Source organism: Capricornis sumatraensis, chromosome 16 (assembly GCF_032405125.1).
Source record: "Capricornis sumatraensis isolate serow.1 chromosome 16, serow.2, whole genome shotgun sequence".
NCBI classification, from domain to species: Eukaryota; Metazoa; Chordata; class Mammalia; order Artiodactyla; family Bovidae; genus Capricornis; species Capricornis sumatraensis.
Window position 1 is genome coordinate 62,908,883 of NC_091084.1, and position 23,158 is coordinate 62,932,040.

Consider the following 23,158-nt stretch of genomic DNA (forward strand, 5'->3'; position numbering starts at 1 on the left):
AAAGCTTGTAAAGTAGTTAATTCCTATCAGAATGCTACTTTACTAAAATTGGTCCATGTTTGTATTTCATAATTTTATTATTGTAGGGTGAGATGTGTCAGTTAAGTCTTGTACACTTTCATAAAATATTACAAATGCCATTGTTCTTGTACTTCCCTTGTCATTTTCACTCTGTAATTTTTTTCCCCACGGATAGACTTGTGAGATAGGTTTAGCAATAGAAAGGCCAATGAGAAAGAGTATGGCTTCTTACGTCTGTTACTTTATGACCATAACTGGATCCTGGTTATTTCTACATAAATAATAAATTTGAATGATTTCCCTTAATTGTTTCAACTCGGTTGCCTTCCTAAATTGCATGGTACTATAAACAGAAATGATTCAAAATGTCTATTTGGCAAATATTTATTTCACTTGTGAGTTTAATTTGGTGTCATCTTGTATTTAAATGTAAAACTTGGAGGCTGTTCCTAGTCCTTTTTTTTTTTTTTTTTGGTAACTCAATAGAGATATGTAACTTCATTCACTGATCCTGAAACTCTCCAAACAAAAAGCTCACGTATTCTAACATTACATCTTCAGTTCCTCATTTGAATAACAAAATGTAACTTGCACAGTGCCTGGTACTTATAGATTCTAAATAAGTTCTTGGTTTAAAGAAAAATAATGTGTAGGGAAAAGCGTGCACAGATTATGAAACATGTAGGATGGAATTACGTGTTTCAGCTCTAAAATCAGATTCGGCGACTAACCGACATGAATAAAGTCACAAAACTAGTGACAGTCTGGCTGCCCTTCAGGCTCCACATTTAATGCTCTGCACTATGCTGCAATTGCTTCAAATTTTTGAGAACTCTTTTCAGATGTTTTTAACCATTTATTGCATCTAAGCCTAAAGATTTAACTGTATATCCTCTTAAAGCACCCGCCAGAAAAGTGACCCAAAGCACCTTCCTTGCGTTTTTTTACAGTGATATAAACTTGAACTGTAATTTTAAATTTCTTCAGATTTGCTTCCGAAGTTGGGGAATCTATTTATTTGACTCTAACAAGCTTATGCTAAAAATTAGTGTTCATTAAAATGATTGAAATAAGTATCAGTTTTTGGATATTTTGAAATATATTTTGCATGTATACAGTTAATTCTCAAATTGCACAGAAGTTGAAGACATTCTTCTAATAGGAGTTACTACATTTGGAATAATAAAATCTCTAGAAATATTTTAGTTGTTAACTTCCTAATGGCATTTTTATATTTTGATTTTCTATTTTCTGTGGCCCTTTGGAGCAAACCCTATATATGTGTTGATCATTAAACCATTGTTTGAAAGTGAAACATTTGGCTGCTAATGTGTATACACAAAAGTAAAAGCAATTCAGATTATACTGTGGTTCTGAAATGTTATCTGACTCAAGATTGTGACAAGTCTAATATAATCCTATAGTGACAAAATGTAATAATAGGATGCTATGACATCAGAATGATGAAGCTATACTGTGACGTTGTTGCCTAAATATATTCTGTAGTTACTGCATAACAAGTAAATATTGTATTGTCGCTGACATCCACTGCAGTGATATTTTACTACTGCCATTGTGACATTATTGTAATTTTAAGTGTAGATGCAAAATATATTTGAAAGGCATAAAATAGACAAATTGAATGTTAGTTATTTGATTATATACTAATATTTCCATTGCTTACTCCGAAGTGTTTTATAAATTTGAGACTTTTTTATTACTGCATCTTAACTTTCATGATCTAATTGTATTAAATATTTTTATTCTTTATTTTATTGTTAGATATCGATTTATATTTCCCAAGTTGACTAATTTACATTCTGGGATTTCCTAACCCAGTTTCTCAACTGTCCCTTTCCAGAACATTTTTGTTGTTATTTGAGGACACTGTGTGTAAATATTTCATTTTTCTTCTTCCAAGAATTTCCAAGGAGATTATATGGTAGATAAAGGATTCTGGCAGAATTTCTCTTTTCCTTGAATATAAAATAGTGGATTTTAGGACCATATGGACTAATGTAGAGAAATTATCTCCCAGGCTTATCCTTCAAAAAGATATTTGAAGGACGGATGACTTCTCAGTTTTAACTGGATTACACTCTGTGGTGTTCAGAATTTATTAAATTTTGACAGACAAGTGAGTGCAAATAGGAATTGGGGTAAATAATAATCCAGGAAGACTGCCCTGAAGAAGCTTGAGGGTAGCTACCATTTTCAACATTGCCATGAAAAAATAAATACTGGTGGGCATAGTCCTTTCCTCCACTATATTTTAATCTGGCTTCCCTGATAGCTCAGCGGGTAAATATCCACCCATAATGCCGGAGACACAGGAGAAGCGTGTTCGATCCCCTGGAGATCCCCTGGAGAAGGAAATGGCAACCCGCACCAGTATTCTTGCCAGGAAAATCCCATGGACAGAAGAGCCTGTTGGGCTACAGGCCATGGGTCACAAAGAGTTGAATACCACTGAGCACACACACATCTTAATCTGGAGTATGGGATAATATACATTAAGCTTAGGCTGTTTATTTAGTATAATCCCAGTTATGATGTTTTAAAATTGATACCTGTACATTTTAAAGCAAATGCCGTTCATTCCTTTGTAAAATTGTTTCATAAAATTTAATTAACAGAACCATTCTCATTGTTGATGGCTTTTCTGTTTCGGTTCCCATGTTTGCCCAGCCAATAACTGTGATAACCAAGAGTTGTTAGGATGTTTCTTACCTAGAAAAAGTAGACTTGTTAATCATATAACTGCAAGTTAATTTGAAGTGTAGCATTAAATAGGTAGTTAAGGATATTGCTGTGAACAAAGGATATGGCTGTTACATTGCATTTTCCCTACAGTGCCTTTAAGATGCCTATTTTGCTTCTATAATTTTAAGCAAAACTACTGATTTATAAAGAGCACTGGAAACAACTAGGATGAAAGACTTCTCTTTCCTAACTTTTGTTTCTCTTCCCTTTTACTTAAACTTTTAACTTTGAAAAAGGAGTTGCCTTTATTGTAAAACAAGATACCACTTATGACCTTCATATTCTAATATATTAATTTGACCTTGTTTACCGTAAATGTATAGCTTAATTAGAGATTTGTTTTGGGAACTGTGTAGGAATTGAATTTTCTCCCATTAAATTAATATATCATTGTCTAACTATTCACATGATTTTTTTTTTATCTTTCCTTCATATTTAAAGAAGTTAAAAAATAGATATTGACACTTAAAATCTTAAATCTTCTAGTGTTTCTTAAGCTTTTATATTTTTTCTAGTTTTAAGACAAAATACTGTTACATTTTTAAAATGTAAAAGCTTGATGAATTTTATACTTTAAGACATCACTTGGAAAGTATTTTCAAGCTTTCAAACTTGTGTGAACTTACAAGTTGATAAAATATTCTCCCATATTTTTTTAGTAAGCTGGAGATGAGCTTAAATATACTTCTTAAAGTGGTCTAGAGGTAAAACCAAAAATTTATTTTTTTAGTGACCTAGAATATTGGTGATTTATCTGATATGATTAAAGGGAAGAGGAGGCATTGAACAAGACCATTTTTTACTTCTTTGTGTGTGTGTCCACCTGTGCAGTGTTATCATATTTAATTGGGAAACTATTTCTTGATCTGTTCTCATTATTTCACTATGAATTTCATTCACGAAAAGCATTTATTTCTCTGAATATTCCACTTGAAGGCCTTATATGAATTCCTAAGACAAGTGCTTACTTACACTGTTACCCTTCAGACATTTTAATGTACTATTGGGAAATGATATTTCTATTTTAATTAGGAACTATTAGTGTGAAATCTGTGCTGCTTTTGAAATTGCTAATGAATTGCTGAATTTAAAGATGTATTGAAAGCTAACTTGTTGAATATATCATGTGAAGCATCTTGGGTTTAGTTGGTTAAGCTTTTCCATTTTGGGTAGGGAGAATGACTGCTAACTTATTAAAATTTCCTCTAGTTTAAAATATAGCTAGAATCTCAGTATATTGAGTGAGATATTTCAAAATACCTTATACAGAGTATTTGGGGAAAATTTGGTCTTATCACACACTAAAATGAAGTTTGGAAGAATATAGGAACTTTACAGCTACATGCTTGTGTATATGGTCATGTCAAAATCACTTTACATCATATACATAGAATAAAAGCTTGATTTATAAATAATAAGGTGGCTTCTTCTTATTTCCCATGACTAACCTTCCAAATGACCAGCTTTACTAGGGCCAATTCAAATTTCAGTCTAGTGCATTTATATAATATAGCCCATTAGAAAAAAAGTAGGTTGCCTTTTTGTAAGAGAAGCCAAATAGAATATTAATTTGGCTGATAAAAATTATTGAAATGTCCTCATATTGTTTTAAGTAATGTTTACATTTTCCAAACATAAAAATTTTCCATATATGATTTTAGTATATGTGATATTTAAAACTTTTGTTTCCTGAATTACCAGAAACAGTGGATTGTTCAACTCAGGCAGAAAACTACCTTCATAGTATAGTCTGATTTGCTGCTTACTGTTAATACAGTAGTACAATTAATACCAATAATACATTTATCAAATAATCTATTTACTGTATCATGTATTGATTGTTTCTAATAAGAAAATAATTGTCAGAATGGTAAGAGTAGCTCTTACTGTACTTCTTTGGGCAAGACACCTGAGCAAGATATCATATCATTCAGTTGGAGAACTATTTCTTGATCAGTTTTTATTTCACTGTGAATATCATTCACAAAAAATATCTACTTCTCTAAATATTCCACGTGGAGGCCTTATATAAATACCTAAATTGGAAGACATGACTATAGACCCAAAGAAGTTTAGAAAACAAATCTAAATCCTTCCTATAAAGATTAAGTTATGGGAAAAAGTTAGCTATTTTTTTTATAGTAGACTAGAAACTTGGAGTATCTGTTATGCGCCTATATTATTTCATCTCAAATACACAAAATGATAATTACCAGCTAAATATTTTTACATGTGAGGAAAAATAGTGAAGAGTTGGAAAGTATGATTTAAAATATTTAAAATGGATTAAAAAATTAATATTGGTCTATATGTAGCACAAACTGTAAAACTAAATATTTACTCTTCTCCCAAAGAGAACCTTTTTGCTCTCATCTTTTATGGTTGTTATCATCACATATATTTCAGTTTATGTTAAACTTTTAGTTTGACCAACATTTGAAGTTATCCTGTGTAGTTTGGTAGGGCTTTAAATACTAAAATGAAAGAATTATCTCATTATCTCAATGTGAAGTTAAAATTCATACTTAATTCTATAACATAACCACTTAAAATATGTAAATGTATTTGTTCCTTTTAAAAATTGTTTCTAACAATTTTGAATGCTCTGTATATCGTTATAAAGTCCTCAAATGTTGGATTATATTAAGAGTGCATGCAGCTTACCAAATATCAAATTCTTTGAAACATAAGTTACTTATGCTTATTTGCAAGGCAAAAAATAAACACTGTCATGAATTTTTCATACCAAGTTTTTCTATGTATTGTTTGTCGCTATAAAACTTTTTGGGAAAAAATTCTTTATTATATTTTAAATGTTTCACAATTTTGTAAACAAAAAATGCTAGAAATATTGTCTTCAGTTATCCAATAGTTTTTAGTTTCTTTTTAAATTAATTATACTTTAAGTTCAATTGATTCTTTGTGTATACGTTTTTAAATTTTTAAGTGAACTAGTTAGCATTTGCACCAATAACACATAGTAATGCATTCAAAAATGGTTTCACAAACAAAATATCAGTCATCAAGTGGTTGAATGTCTATCTTTCTGATGTTCTAGTTTCTTAAAACTTGATTTTAAATTGATTTTTCATAAACCTCTATTTCAGTTATATATTTATGATCATATTACCCTAATTCCAATGTAATTAAAATTGCATTTTCTAGTAAAATTGAAAATGTGCTTTGTGATTGTGGTGAATATACCACTCTTGTTTGACAAGAATATTCATCTTACATTATAAATATGTGTAGAGTGTGTTCAGATTTGTGTGTGTTATTAATAATCGGAAAAGAATTTGTTTTAACTGTCAGGTTTTTTTCTCCAAGGTTTGTTAAATTTGAGAATAAAAATTAAAGTGGAGTTTCTATTGTAATAACCTTTCTTTCTGTGTTGTGCTTTTGTTGTAGTTAAGCTCCTGTGCACATTTAGGTCTCAGCTATTGAGCTAATTTATTAATAAGTGCTAAATATAACATTAAAGGAATGCTTAGCCGGCTCTGTTGAATGCTGCATGGTCCTATCACAGGAGAAAGGAGGATAGTACAGTATATTATGAAAGTAATTCTAATGTGTAGTGTATAATTACATAAAGTATGTAATTATTTCATAATAGCACCTTAAGCCAAGTATTGCAAAGGTAATTAAAATGTTGTTCTCAACTACAGTTTTGAAGTTATCGAAGTACCTGTCCTTGATAATGCCTAAAGATAATATGAAAAGGTAGATTAATTTGTTCATTTTGTCTCATTTCCAGGTGGAGGTTTGGCCGTTGGAACAGTTCTTCTAATTGGTTAGTATAGCATACATACGTTGCTCTTCCCAATCACAGTGTTATGTTGTGCCTAATGATTTTATGGGTTTATCTGTTCTGAGATTAATTATATAGCACGCTCCAAGAGTGGAGGTAAATTAAAGACGAAATGCCTTATGTTTCAGTTCAGTTCAGTGGCTCAGTCATGTCCGACTCTTTGCGACCCCATGAATCGCAGCACGCCAGGCCTCCCTGTCCATCACCAACTCCCGGAGTTCACTCAGACTCACGTCCATCGAGTCCGTGATGCCATCCAGCCATCTCATCCTCTGTTATCCCCTTCTCCTCCTGCCCCCAATCCCTCCCAGCATCAGAGTCTTTTCCAATGAGTCAACTCTTCGCATGAGGTGGCCAAAGTACTGGAGTTTCAGCTTTAGCATCATTCCTTCCAAAGAAATCCCAGGGCTGATCTCCTTCAGAATGGACTGGTTGGATCTCCTTGCAGTCCAAGGGACCCTCAAGAGTCTTCTCCAACACCACAGTTCAAAAGCATCAATTCTTCAGCGCTCAGCCTTCTTCACAGTCCAACTCTCACATCCATACATGACCACAGGAAAAACCATAGCCTTGACTAAACGGAGCTTAGTCGGCAAAGTAATGTCTCTGCTTTTGAATATGCTATCTAGGTTGGTCATAACTTCTCTTCCAAGGAGTAAGCGTCTTTTAATTTCATGGCTGCAGTCACCATCTGCAGTGATTTTGGAGCCCCCAAAAATAAAATCTGACACTGTTTCTACTGTCTCCCCATCTGTTTCCCATGAAGTGATGGGACTGGATGCCATGATCTTCGTTTTCTGAATGTTGAGCTTTAAGCCAACTTTTTCACTCTCCTCTTACTTTCATCAAGAGGCTTTTTAGTTCCTTTTCACTTTCTGCCATAAGGGTGGTGTCATCTGCATATCTGAGGTGATTGATATTTCTCCCGGCAGTCTTGATTCCAGCTTGTATTTCTTCCAGTCCAGCATTTCTCATGATGTACTCTGCATAGAAGTTAAATAAGCAGGGTGACAATATACAGCCTTGACGTACTCCTTTTCCTATTTGGAACCAGTCTGTTGTTCCCTGTCCAGTTCTAACTGTTGCTTCCTGACCTGCATACAGATTTCTCAAGAGGCAGGTGAGGTGGTCTGGTATTCCCATCTCTTGAAGAATTTTTCACAGTTTACTGTGATCACACAGTCAAAGGCTTTGCCATAGTCAATAAAGCCGAAATAGACGTTTTTCTGGAACTCTCTTGCTTTTTCCGTGATCCAGCAGATGTTGGCAGTTTGATGTCTGGTTCCTCTGCCTTTTCTAAAACCAGCTTGAACATCAGGAAGTTCACGGTTCACATATCGCTGAAGCCTGGCTTGGAGAATTTTGAGCATTACCTTACTAGCATGTGAGATGAGTGCAATTGTGCGGTAGTTTGAGCATTCTTTGGCATTGCCTTTCTTTGGGATTGGAATGAAAACTGACCTTCTCCAGTCCTGTGGCCACTGCTGAGTTTTCCAAATGCGCTGGCATATTGAGTGCAGCACTTTCACAGCATCATCTTTCAGGATTTGAAGTAGCTCTACTGGAATTCCATCACCTCCACTAGCTTTGTTCGTAGTGATGCTTTCTAAGGCCCACTTAACTTTACATTCCAGGATGTCTGGCTCTAGATGAGTGATCACACCATCGTGATTATCCGGGTTGTGAAGATCTTTTTTGTACAGTTCTTCTGTGTATTCTTGCCATCTCTTCTTAATATCTTCTGCTTCTGTTAGGTCCATACCATTTCTGTCCTTTATCGAGCCCATCTTTGCATGAAATGTTCCCTTGGTATCTCTAATTTTCTTGAGATCTCTAGTCTTTCCCATTCTGTTCTTTTCCTCTATTTCTTTGCATTGATCGCTGAAGAAGGCTTTCTTATCTCTTCTTTGTGTTCTTTGGAACTCTGCATTCAGATACTTATATGTTTCCTTTTCTTTTTGGCTTTTTGCTTCTCTTCTTTTCACAGCTATTTGTAAGGCTTCCCCAGACAGCCATTTTGCTTTTTTGCATTTCTTTTCCATGAGGATGGTCTTGATCCCTGTCTCCTGTACAATGTCACAAACCTCATTCCATAGTTCATCAGGCACTCTGTCTATCAGATCTAGGCCCTTAAATCTATCTCACTTCCACTGTATAATCATAAGGGATTTGAGTTAGGTCATACCTGAGTGGTGTTTAACTTAAATCAAAATATTAATCTGAACTTGAACTGATTTAGAAAAATACATGTGAAAATATAGCTCTTATAATTAAAAAGTGTTCACAGTGCCTTGTCTTTCATTTGTTTCAAAAAGGCAAAAATAATGCCAATAGATTTTTTTCGAGAATCTCAGTATTTAGAGTGGGATTGTTACAGTGATTTATTTGATAATTTGATGTACACATAAGCCCATTGTATATGTCACAGATTTTTACCTTACTTGTCTTCTTATTCAAAGAAAAATGACAAGGATAAATCACATTTTTGTTCATCTTTAAAGCATCCATACTTCTTACTTAAATATACATATATAACCCAATTTACCTTTGTTTTAAGTTTAGATCACAGAATGTTGGAATTGAAATAAATCTTGCCAGTTACATAATCCAAGTTCTCACCTGGCCATGAAACACTTTTCAGATACCAAACACCATTTGAGTACAGATGATCCAGTTTAACAGGCCTCCCTGGTGGTTCAGACGGGAAAGAATCTGCCTGCAATGCAGCAGACTCAGGTTGGATCCTTGGGTCGGGAAGATCCCCTGGAGAAGGAAATGGCAACCCACTCCAGTATGCTTGTCTGGAAAATCCCAAGGATGGAGGAGCCTGGCAGGCTACAGACCATGGCATCTCAAAAGAGCTGGACACAGCTGAACGACTTCACTTTCACTTTATCTACCTTAAAGGGCTCACTACTTTACCAGGCAAATCTTTGTTATTTGAAAATGTATGATTTATTAGAAAGTTCTTTATGTTAATGTTTAATTTGTACACCTGTGATGAGTTTGTTGTTCCTAGTTTTTTGTCCTCTGATACTCTTTCACCTGACACTCTTAAAATATTTTAAAATAACAATTTAATCACCTCAAATCTTCTCCAGACTAAATAGACATAGTTTCTTAAACTGGATTTTATGCATCGTGGTTGTCACACTCCTCATTCTCCTGGTTATTCTCTCGTCACACCTTCTGCTCTAGCATTGTCTTTTCGTGCACAGAACTGAATATACTCCAGATTTAGTATGCGTGTACATGTGTTCAGTCATGTCCGTTTGTGATCCTCATTGACTGTAGCCCACCAGGCTAGGCTGTCCATGGGATTATCCTGGCAAGAATACTGGGGTGGGTTCCTCTTTCCTCTAGGGTATCTTCACTACTCAGGGATCAAACCCACATCTGTTTTGACTTCTGCATGGGGACGCAGATTCTTTACCACTGAGCCACCTGGGAAGGCTGAATTTAGTATGACCTATGCTTAATTCTAGAAGTGGTGGGAACTCAAATATTTCTACCTAGGTAATATACATGGAGGCATTCAGCACCTTGCTTTTTCTACTAAATATATGTTAGAAAAAAAAAAACATGGTCCACTGGGGAATGAAATGGCAAACCAGTTCGTATTCTTGCCTTGGGAACCCCATGAACAGTATGAAAAGGCAAATAGATACGACACTGAAAGATGAACTCCCCAGATCTGTAGGTGGTCCATATGCTATTGGAGAAGAGTAGAGAACTAACTCCAGAAAGAATGAAGAGGTGGAGCCAAAGTAGAAAAAAACATGCTGTTCTGGAGTGACTGGTGATGGGAGTAAAGGCCAATGCTGTAAAGAATAATACTGCATAGGAACCTGGAATGTTAGGTCCATGAATCAAGGTAAATTGTGAGTGGTCAAACAAGAGATGGCAAGAGTGAACATTGACATTTTAGAATTCAGTGAACTAAAATGGACTGGAATGGGTGAATTTAATTCAGATAACAGTTTTATCTACTACTGTGGGTAAGAATCCCTTAGAAGAAATGGAGTAGCCCTCATAGTCAACAAGAGAGTCTGATATGCAGTACTTGAGTGCAATGTCAAAAATGACAGAATTATCTCAGTCCTTTTCCAAGGCAAATCATTCAGTATCACAGTAATCCAAGAGTATGCCCAACCACTAATGCTGCAGAAGCTGAAGTTGACGGTTCTATGAGGACCTACAAGACCTTCTAGAGCTAACAACAGAAATAGATATCCTTTTCAACATAGGAGACTGGAATCCAAACATAGGAGGTCAGGAGATACCTGGAGTAACAGGCAAATTTGTCCTTAGAGTAGAAAATGAAGCAGGACAAAGGCTAACAGAGTTTAGCCAAGAGAACACACTGTTCATAGCAAACACCCTCTTCCGCCAACACAAGAGATGACAACATGTTGACACATGAACATCACCAGATGGTCAATACCAAAATCAGATTGATTATATTCTTTGCAGCTGAAGATGGAGAAGCTCTATACACTCAGCAAAAACAAGACTAGGAGCTGACTGTGGCTCATATCTTGAACTCTTTATTGTAAAATTCAGACTGAAATTGAAGAAAGTAGGGAAAACCATTAGACCATTCAGATATGACCTAAATCAAATACCTTATGATGATACAGTGGAAGTGACAAATAGATTCAAGGGATTAGTTTGATAGAGTGCCTGAAGAACTACGGACAGAGTTTCGTGACATTGTACAGGAGGCAGTGGTCAAGACCATCCCAAAGAAAAAGAAATGCAAAAAGGCAAAATAGTTGTCTGAGGAGGCCTTACAAATAGCTGAGAAAAGAAGAGAAGCGAGAGGAAAAGGAGCAAAGGAAAGATATACCCATTTGAATGCAAAGTTCCAAAGAATAGCAAGGAGAGATGAGAAAGCCTTCCTCAGTGATCGATATAAAGACACAGAGGAAAATAATAGAATGAGAAAGACTTGAGATCTCTTGAAGAAGGTTACAGATACCAAGGGAACATCTCATGCAAAGATGGGCACAATAAAGGACAGAAATGGTATGGACCTAACAGAAGCAGAAGACATTAAGAAAAGGTGGCAAGGATACACAGAAGTATACAAAAAAGATTTTCATAACCCAGATAATCACAATACTGTGATCACCTACAGCCAGATATCCTGGAGTGTGAAGTCAAGTGGGCCTTAGGAAGAACCACTACAAACAAAGCTAGAGGAGATGATAGAATTCCAGCTGCGGTATTTCAAATCCTAAAAGATGATGTTGTGAAAGTGCTACACTCAATATGCCAGTAAATTTGGAAAACTCAGCAGTGGCCACAGGACTGGAATATGTCAGTCTTCATTCCTATCTCAAAGGCAATGCCAAAGAATGTTCAAACTACCACTCAATTGCACTCATCTCACATGCTAGCAAAGTAATGCTCAAAGTTCTCCAAGCCAAGCTTCAACAGTATGTGAAGAGAGAACTTCCAGATGTTCAAGCTGGATTTAGAAAATGCAAGGGAACCAGAGATCAAATTGCCAACATCCATTAAATCATCAAAAAAGCATGAGAGTTCCAGAGAAACATCTACTTTTGCTTTATTGACTATGCCAAAGACTTTGACTGTGTGGATCACAACAAACTGTGGAAAATTCTTAAGGAGATGGAAATACCAGACCTCCTTACCTGACTCCTAAGATATCTGTATGCAACTCAAGAAGCAACAGTTAGAACCAGACAGGGAACAACAGACTGGTTCCAAATCGGGAAAGGAGTGTGTCAAGGCTATATAATGTCACCCTGCTTATTTAACTAATATGTAGAGTACATCATGTGAAATGCCAAGCTGAATGAACTACAAGCTGGAAACAAGATAGCCGGGAGAAATATCAATAACCTCAGATATGCAGGTGACACCACCCTTATGGCAGAAAGCAAAGAGGAACTGAAGAGCCTCTTGATGAAAGTGAAAGAAGAGAGTGAAAAAGCTGGCTTAAAAGTCAACATTCAAAAAAACGAAGATCATGACATCCGATCCCATCACTTCACGGCAAAGAGATGGGGAAACAATGGAAACAGTGATAGACTTTATTTTCTTGGGCTCTAAAATCACCACAGATGGTGACTGGAGCCATGAAATTAAAAGGTGCTTGCTGCTTGGAAGAAAAGCTATGATCAACCTAGACAGCATATTAAAAAGCAGAGACATTACTTTGCCAACAAAGGTCCATCTAGTCAAAGCTGTGGTTTTTCCAGTAGTCATGTATGGATGTGAGAGTTGGACTATAATGAAAGCTGAGCACCAAAGAATTGATGCTTTTGAACTGTGGTGTTGGAGAACTCTTGAGAGTCCCTTGGACTGCAAGGAGATCCAACCAGTCCATCCTAAAGGAAATTAGTCCTGAATATTCATTGGATGAACTGAAAGTGAAGCTGAAACTCCAATACTTTGGCCACCTGATATGAAGAACTATCTCACTGAAAAGACCCTGATACTGGCAAGGATTGAAGGCAGGAGAAGAACGGGATGACAGTGGATGAGATGGTTGCATGGCATCACTGACTTGATGGACATGAGTTGAGTAAACTCTGGGAGTTGGTGACGGACAGGCAAGCCTGATGTGATGCAGTCCACGGGGTTGCAAAGAGTTGTATGTGACCGAGCAACCGGACTGAGCTGATATTTTAGAAATCAGTCCCTGTGCATTCTTATAAGTATCCCTCATTGTTCTTGACACCGGAATAGGAATTCACTGTATGGTTGTGCCATAATTTTCTTATATTTTTCTCTACTGATAAGGTTAACTCATTATCTTCTGTTATGAACAATCCTATTGTACAAATTTTATATGTTTAAGGTTTGCATGTATGAATAAGTATCTATAGAATAAGTTCCAAAATACAGGCTTGCTTAAGAGAAAGAAAGAAAGCGAAGTCGCTCAGTCATGTCTGACTCTTTGCGACCCCATGGACTGTAGCCTACCAGGCTTCTCTGTCCATGGGATTTTCCAGGCAAGAGTACTGGAGTGGGTTGCCATTTCCTTCTCCAGGGGATCTTCCCAACCCAGGGATCGAACCAGAGCACCAGGGAAGCCCCCAAGCATGTGAAATTGTTTTAGTTACTAGATTGCTCTCCCAAGAGGTTATGCTACCTGATACTTCAGTCAGCTGTTACAACTAGGTCGGTCACCTTCACCCTTAACATTGTTGTACATTATCAAGGATTTTAATCTTTATCAGTCCAAATAGGTGAAAAGTGGAGAATTGGATTTCTTGATTTGAACAGGAAATTTTGTCTTTAATGTACAAAAATACAATGAGTTATTATAGTGGTTTAAAAAATATGCAAGTGAATTTTTATCCTTTTCTCCAGGGAAACGTGTGAATGATACTAGGAATCCAGTGATGATTGATAATCATTCAAACAATTTTCATTGAACACCCACTTGCATGCTAGATACTGAGGTTAGAAATATAAATGAGTTATTCTCTTTCCATAAGGAAGAGATATAAGTAAAGCAAATAATTATAACATAAGTTAATATGATCATACGTATGTTTCCTGTTAATATATTTTATGGTTGGTTGTAATTGTACAAGGAATTCCTGTTGATTTTTGTATGTCAATCTTATAACCAGCATCTTTTGAATTGTTTATAGATTCACTTGAATGTTAAGTAGGCAGTCATCTTCTGCAAACATTGGAGATGTTATTTCGTAACAGATTCTGGTGTTTTAAGAGTGAGTACATCCATAACAAACATAAAATAAATATATGGTAGTGGCTTTCAAACCAGAAAGTAGGCAAGGCTACAAGGATTTTGAGGAGTAATATTAGAAACTTGAGTCACTATAAACAGATTGTTAGTAGAAATCTGTAGTTTGAGGACACTGCCAATGAGAATGAAAAGGAAGAAGATGCCTGTTACTGAAAGCTGGCGGAAGGGGATACTGGTTGTACAGTGGCAGAAAGCTTAGTGGTGTCATTGGCAGTTACGTGGAAACAACACACGCCTAATGAAGCCGGTGATCTAACTGAGGAGATTTTTTTTTTCAATAATAAGTAATAAAGGAAAACTCAAATAAGAATAACCAAAGTACAGTGACGGATTTTTTTTTTAAGTCTATCTATGATGAAGTATCAGTTCACCAAGTATTACACTGGGTATTCAATAACTATTGAATTAGTAATTGAACAAAACAATACAGCAAGTATAAAGCAAAGGCCGCCTTTGTAGAGTCCAGTCTTTCCATAAAGCTGATATTCTGAATCATCTCATTATTGTTTTTGCACTACTATCATTTTCTCAGTGTATAAGATTTTTAAAGATATGTATAATTTAAGTAAACTTAGATTCATGTTGATATTTGCTGGAAACCAGTGCAATACTGGTCAATGTTTGGTAGAAACTAATGCAGTTTCCCTTCAATTAAAAATAAATAAATTAAAAAAAAATTTTAAGTAAACCTAGTTTTATTATGTTACCTTGTTTTTTTTCTCGGAAATCTTAAAATTTGAAAGCATTTTTACATTTCTTTGACAGATTAGATTAACAGAAGGAGTCTTGTCTACTAGGTTTTCTACTTTTCTCCGTTTTCAAGTCAGTACAACATATACAGTAGATGAACTCTGCCTTAAGAAAGGGTGAATGGTCTAAATCTAAGCCAAGTGTGAAGATTTAAGGTCAGAGGTTAGGAGCTTAGGGCATTACTGTATGCTCGTCACTCAGATTTTTTAAAATTCTGCAAATAAGGAAAATTCCTTGTAGCTCAGTTGGTAAAGAATCTGCCTGCCCCATACAGAAGACCTGGGTTCAGTTCCTGGGTCGGGAAGATCCCCTGGAGATGGAAATGGCAACCCACTCCAGTATTCTTGCCTGAAGAATCCTATGGACAGAGGAGCCTGGCAGGCTATAGTCCATGGGGTCGGAAGAGTCGGACACGACTTAGTGACTAAACTACCACCACCACCACAGTATGAAGATAAATTTAAAACTTTTCACTATAGGCTGTGAATATTTCTAATAATTTTCTCATTTACCAAGACAGTTATGTGTACCAGTGTGTACGTGCGCATGTGTGTGGGGTAACAGAGTAATGGGTTTACAGTTTCAGAAGCAAGGTAACTGCGGAAGCTGGAGACAGTGAGCACTGCCAGAAAAGCCATGATAGGTCCAGTTTAGACCTTGGGAATGCAACAAAAATGAATATGAATATGTAAAAGGCCATTCTCTGAGGAATAACTGAGGGACTCCTACCTGTACTTTGAAAACCAAATATAGCATTTTCTTAAAACATGTTTCATTCTTTAGCACTAGAAAAGGTTTTGAGATGTTTTATGTTTAGATAGCTTTCTGACAGTCTGGTTCACATGTAAATTTGGCACACCTGAAAAGTATAAAAAGTGAAAGCATAGCATAAATATTTAAAGTTCACACAGCTTCTTTTTACATAAAGGATGTTGAGCTATATGTGCAGATATGAAGCATCAAAGAGATGTAATAGAAATCAGTAAAAAGGATACAAGTTATGTGACATTTAAGAACGCATTCTTTTAATCTCAGATTAATTATGTAATTCTCATTCTAGAAATAAGAGATGAGTGATACGCTTTTAAACAATGAATCACAACTACCTATGTGTGTACTTCTGTGTTAGTTACCTATTTCTGTGTAACAATATTAACAGAAACTTAACTAGCCTGAAAAGAACACACATTTATTATCTCACAATTTCTGGGTCCTCTGCAAGCAGACAGTCTAGGAGTGAGTCAGGGCTGGGTTCTCACTGAAGGTTTGGCAGAGGATGGATCTGTTTCAATCTCCCGGGGTGATTGACCACATTCAGTTCTTGCTGTCAGCCAGAGGCACTCTCTCACAACATGGCATCTTATTTCTTCAAGACGAGTAAGGTAGACAGTCTCTCAGTGTGACAGATGTTACAGTTTTATGTAACAGAAGTGATGTACCATCACCTTTGCCATATTCTTTGGGTTCAAAGCAAGTTAAAGGTTCCACCCACATTCAAAGAGAAGAGCTTACACAAAGGCACATACCAGGGAAGAGGGTCATGGGGATCACCTTAGAGTCTGTCATACTTTTCCTAGTTTTAATTTGTTATTATTTCATACAATTGCAAAAACTGAGCAGTCCCAATATATCTCTCACAGGAGAGTATAGTATTTTCTTATCAGTTGTCTTCCAGCTCTTTGAATTTGCTGAGCTGTGTTTTCCTTTTACATCATGTAATAAATTCTGAGCATTTTCCTTATGGTACACAAGTTGGTTAACTACAACCTGTTGCCTGGAGCTTTATCTATAACGGTTTATTGAAACATAATCATACTCTATTTATTTATACATTCTAACTTTTTTTTTGCACTTACAAGGGCAGAGCTAAGTAGATTCAACAGAGACTGTATAGTTCACAAGTCTGAAATATTTATCCTTCTCTTTAGGAAACAGCTTGCCAATTTCTATTTTGTATGATTAGATCTTGTGTTTTCCTTAATTTATGTTATAGTAGTAAAACATGTTAGAAGACTAAAATAAGACAAACTGAACTGTTACCAGTAGAGTTCTTTGGGGGAAAAAACTACCCAACGTTTTGTCCTAAAGCATTTGAACGACTACTGCATGTTCAACACTGTTCGAGAATATGCATCTTGGTTTTTAGCCTTGGTGAACTTGAACTGGCTGTTGGTTGCATGTGGAATAACTATAAAGAATACATATATAATGTGCAGATATTTTTGGAGGCCCAAGAGATATGTTGTTTAGTTGCTGAGTCGTGTCTTACTCTATGACCCCATTGTAGCCCGCCAGCCTCCTCTGTCCATGGAATTTTCCAGGCTAAAATACTGAAGTGCATCACCATCTCCTTCTCCAAGGAATGTTCCCCACCTAGGGATCGAACCCAAATGTCCTGCATTAGCAGGCAGATTATTTACCATTGAGCCACTGAAGAAGCCCTGCAAGGGGTGTGGAAAAATTTAAATTGAATCAAAATATGGGCAAAAGTTGAGGGGAGGTGAAGGGAGATGAGTATTCATCTGTAAACTATATAAACACATGCATAGGAGAGAGGATATCAGCAGAGTATATTCCTGTAGTAAAGAGGCAAAAGCGATTCTGGAGAGCATATTAATTTAGAACTAGTCAGAGGGAAAGTTTGCCCAACTTTTCCTGAGACAGACTCAGGGAAATACTACCTATTTGTAGCATTCAGACTGTGAAACTCCAGAACCCATGTACCAGCTCCTCTAATTGCAGTGTGCAGGGCTCAGGCTGTTGTTACCTTTTATCCACCAGATCCATCATGCTTCACTTCCTAATTACTGTCAGTCATTATCCAAAAATTAGGTTGTTCTAATGATCTTAGCTTCTCTGTTAACGTCTATCTTCATAATATTTGGTATTTTTTTCTCTGTAGACTCAATTTCCTAGTATTCCAGTCATTTCTAAACCTTTCCAGTTTGCCTTCTGTAACACCTATTTCATGTAAAACACACTCTTAATATCTTTAAATCTTATTATTAAATATTCTATTAAAACATTTAACATTAAGTGAAGATTTACTGTGTGCTGGCATCATACTAAGTCCTTAATGTGTATTTTATCATTTGATTTAACAATAGTCAGATGAGGTGTCTATGTGTTACAGAAGATGAAATTTTGAGGGAAGCCGAATAACTTATCCAAGGTCATGCACCTAGTAGCTGAGATGCACAATCAAGTTTTTCTGACATTAAATCATTTTATACTAAAACCTGATAACTCATCTTAAAAATTCTTTCTGGAATGAGTTATAAATCTTTAGTTGTTCTTCTTCTATACCATCTTATTGCTGTCATGTACTGACTTCCAAGTTATTTCTGTCATTTATTAGAGATGATCATGATCTTCAACCTCAAGAAGGCATTGAACATTGGCCAGTAACTTTTTTGTGTACGCTAATCACCTCCTTTTCATTTGCATTAACCTCAGTGGCCTTTTAAAACTCTTTTGTCCTCAAACGTCAGATAGTACCACTTTTTCCTTCTTTTCCTGGAATGACTTATTTCATGCAGAAGTAAGAGTCTGTCTCATAATAAACAACTTCCCACCATCAATCCTAAAAGCTTAGCTCTCTTCACAAATAGAAAGATGGGATGTGTCTTCTCCTGTTAGAGAATCATCCTTGCAACCTGCACTTTAGATCTTTTCTCCTACTACCTTTCGAAGTACCTGGCAATATAAATTTTCATTTCTTATCACTACTACCTTTAAGTTTTTTTTTATGTGCACTTGTTTTTTAAAGGAAGAAGTTCTTTCCCCTTAACCCTGACTCTCTAATTAACTGCTTTTTCTCTTCCCTTTTATAGCCAAGCCTGTTGAATAGTCTGTAACACTTCTTGTGTGTTTTAGCAATATTTCAGTCATTGCTCAGTCTATTTTAGGCACTACCACTTCACTAAAACTACCTTAGCTAGAGACACTGAAGACTTTCTCACAGCTAAACCCAGAAGATACCTCTTAGTCCTATTCCTTCTTTTTTTTAACTTTTTAATTGAAGTATAGTTGGTTTACAGTATTATGTTCTTTCTGCTGTACAGCGCAGGAGTTCATATGTATATATTTTTTCCATTAAGGTTATTATAAGCTATTAAATATAGTTCCCTGTGCTATTCACTAGAACCTTGTTGTTATCTGTTTTACATATAGTAATTTGTATCTGCTAATCCCAAACTCTTAATTTATTCCTGCCCCCTCTTTCTCCTTTGACAACTGGGTTTGTTTCTACGTCTGTGAGTCTGTTTCTACTTTGTTAATAAGTTGATTTGTGTCATATTTTAGATTTCACATATAAGTGGACTAATCATATATTTATCTTTATCTTTCTGACCTACTTGACTGTATGTTAATCTCTAGGTCCATCCCTCTTGCAAATGGCACTGTTTCATTTTTTGTTGTGGCTGAGTAGTATTCCATAATATATATGTCCCACATCTTCTTTATCTGTTCATCTGTTGATGGACACTAAGGTTGCTTCAATGTCTTGGCTATTGTAAATAGTGCTGCTGTCAGCTTTGGGGTGCATGTATCTTTTTGAATTGAGAATTTTCTCTAAAACATATGTCCAGGAGTGGGATTGCTGCGTTATATGGCAACTCTGGTTTTAGTTTTTTAGGAAAACTCCATACTGTTTTCCATAGTGGCTGTGCCAACTTATATTCCGACCAGTAGTGTAGGAGGGTCCCCTTTCTCCACACCTTCTCCTGCATTTATAATTTATAGGGTTTTTAATGATGACCATTCTGACCAGTGTGAGGTATTATGTGACTGTATTTTTGATTCACATTTTTCTAATGATGAGCAAAGTTGAGCATCTTTTCACGTGGCTTTTGACCATCTGTATGTCTTTAGAGAAATATCTATTTAGGTCTTCTGCCCATTTTTCAATTGGGTTGTTTGGTTTTTTTTTGTTGTTGAGTTGTATGAGCTGTTTGTATATTTTGGAAATTAAGCCCTTGTCAGGCACATTGTTCGCAAATATTTTCTCCCATTTCATAGATTGTCTTTTCATTTCATTTATGGTTTTCTTTGCTGTGCAAAAGCTTTTAAGTTTAATTAAATCCCTTTTGTTTATTTTTGCTTTTATTTCTACTGCTTTGGGAAACCCAAGAAAACGTTGCTGTGATTTACGTCAGGGAATGTTTTTCTTATATTCTCTTCTAGGAGTTTTGTGGGGTCATGTCTTATATTTAAATCTTTACACCGTTTTGAATTTATTTTTGTGTACAGTGTGAGGTATCTGTACAGTGCCTTCTAACTTCATTGGTTTACATGTAGCCACCTAGCTTTCTTAACACCACTTGCTGAAGTGACTGTGTTTTCTCCACGATGCAATATATTCTTGCCTCCTTTGTTGAAGATTAATTGACTGTAGGTATGTGGGTTTACTTCTGGGCTCTCTGTTCTAGCCCATTGATCACAGATCTGGTTTTGTGCCAGTGTCACAGGGTTTTGATTACTTTAGCTCTGTAGTATTGTCTGAAGTCTGAGAAGGTTATGCCTCCAGCTTTGTTCTTTTTTCTCAGGATTCCTTTGGAAATTCAGGGTCTTTTATGGTTCCATATATATTAGAGAATTATTTAATCTCTTTCTGTGAAAAATGTCATGGGTAATTTAAATCTATAGATTGCTTTGGATAATATGACCAATTTAACAATATTAATAATTCCGATTCAAGAGCATGGGTTATCTTCCCATTTCTTTGAATTATCCTCAGTTTCCTTTATCAATATTTTACAGTTCTCATCATATAGATCTTTCACCTCCTTGGTCAGGTTTATTCCTAAGTTTGCTTTGTTTTTGTCTGTTTGTTTTTGATGTAATTTTAAAAGGGCTTTTTAAAAAAATTTTTTTCCCTTTCTGATATTTCTTTGTTAGTGTAAAGAAATGCAACACATTTCTGCATGTTGATCTTGTATCCTTGCTACCTTCTCAGCCCTCTTCCTCCTTGATCTCTTCAACAGTTGATGTGGGTTTTTTTCTTTTATTAGACACTATTTTAATAACATATCAAAACACCTTGACTAATGAAGAAAGCCTTTTCCCCCAGCTTTGAACATTTTTTTAAACATTTTATAAGTTTTTTGTTGTTGTTGTTTTGGATTTTAATATATAAATACAGAAACCTATCTTGCCGGAACTGATGTCACACATGAACATCAACAGCTAAAATGTTCTCAAACAGAATACCCGAAAACAGGGGCAGCTGTACACATCCTTTTAGTCTTTTGTTTGTCTACGTTTTCTGGAAAAAAGAAAAGAAAATACACAGGGGTCTAGGAAAAACGTTAAGGCATTTTTGCAGGACACTTGTGATTGTTAAATCCTCTGAACTGACCAGAACCAGGAGGGAAGTGGGAAGGAGAAATGGCAAGAAGGGGGAGAAGATCCTGATGGGCTCGTTTTTGGCAACGAAGTCAAAATATCAGGGTCCCCAGGGAAGAAAAGTACAAAATCAAGCCAGAAAAATGGGGAGGGGGGGCGGTGGATCACACAAACAAAAAACCCAAGGCAGAGTGGTTGATGGAGAGGCTGCTGGGTGCTGGGCACAGGTGGGCTGTGAGCTCACTCCATGCCCTCGGGACTTAAGTGGCAAGAACCCGGCTCTTTTCCTTTGTCACTGAGTGGGTTCTGGCTGAGCAGCAGACAGCAATCATTGAGAGGAGTCAGCAAGCGAGCCCAGCAGGGTCAGTCCTCAGGGTGTTCTGGACAAGATCTGTTCACTTCAAACCACGAATCTGTGCAACTTTTGTGATAAACGCACAGGCAGGGCAGCCTGGCTATCGTGATGTGGCACTCTTTCCTTGAAGTACTCACTTCCTTTGGATTCTGTTAAAATACTTGGTTCTGGTTTTCCTTCTATCCCTCTCTTTGTGTTTTTCAGACTTTGCTCTACTCAAAATACAGACATGATATTCCCCCTTTTAGTGCTACATGCTCTTCCCTGAAGGTTAGTCCCTGGCACAACTAGGATGACCATGAGAAACCTCTCCTAATACAAGTAATCTGTAATGTCCAGACGTAGATACAGATGTTCAGTTGTGTCCGACTCTTTGTGACCCCATGGACTGCAACACGCCAGGCTTCCCTGTCCTTCACAATCTCCCAGAATTTGCTCAGACTCATATCTACTGAGTCAGTGATACCATCCAACAATCGCATCCTCTGTCATCCCCTTCTCCTCCCGGCTTCAATCTTTCCCAGCATCAGAGTCTTTTGTCTTTTCAAATGAGTCAGTTCTTCGCATCAGGTATTGGAGCTTCAGCTTCAGCATCAGTCTTTCCAGTGAATACTGAGGACTGATTTCCTTAAGGATTGACTGGTTTGAGCTGCTTGCAGTCCAGAGAACTCTCAAGAGTCTTTTCCAACACTGCAATTCAAGAGCATCAATTCTTCAGCACTCAGACTTCTTTATGGTCCCACTCTCACATCCATACATGACTACTGGAAAAACCATAGCTTTGACTAAGATAGTTCTTTGTTGCCAAAGTAATGTCTCTGCTTTTTAATATGCTGTGTAGGTTTTTCATAGCTTTTCTTCCAAGGAGCAAGCATCGTTTAATTTCATGGCTGCAGTCACAGTTCACAGTGATTTTGAAACCCAAGAAAATGAAGTCTGTCACTGTTTCCATTGCTTCCCCATCTACTTGCCGTGAAATGATGGGACTGCATGCCATGATCTTCATTTTTTGAATGTTGAGTTTAAGCCAGCTTTTTTGTTCTTCTCTTTCACCTTCTTCAAGAGGCTGTTCAGTTCCTCTTCTCTTTCTGCCATAAGGGTGGCGTCATCTGCATATCTGAGTTTATTGATATTTCTTCCAGCAGTCTTGATTCCAGCTTGTGCTTCATCCAGCCCAGCATTTTGCATCATATGCCCTGTGTATTAGTTAAATAAGCAAGGTGACAATATATGGCCTTGACGTACTCTTTTCCCAGTTTGAAACCAGTCCATTTTTCCATGTCCAGTTCTAACTGTTGCTTCTTGACCTGCATACAGATTTCTCATGAGGCAGGTCAGGTGGTCTGATATTTCCATCTCT

At 36.4% G+C, this 23,158-nt stretch overlaps 1 protein-coding gene across 1 annotated transcript in view; it reads left to right on the plus strand.

The window, feature by feature from the left end:
* The window catches only part of ELP4 (elongator acetyltransferase complex subunit 4), a 237,238-nt gene that overhangs the window by 1,048 nt on the left and 213,032 nt on the right, over window positions 1-23,158 (plus strand). The window contains exon 2 of the mRNA XM_068989143.1: window positions 6,539-6,574. Within this exon, the coding sequence (XP_068845244.1) occupies window positions 6,539-6,574 (36 nt within the window). The remainder of the gene's footprint in view (window positions 1-6,538; window positions 6,575-23,158) is intronic.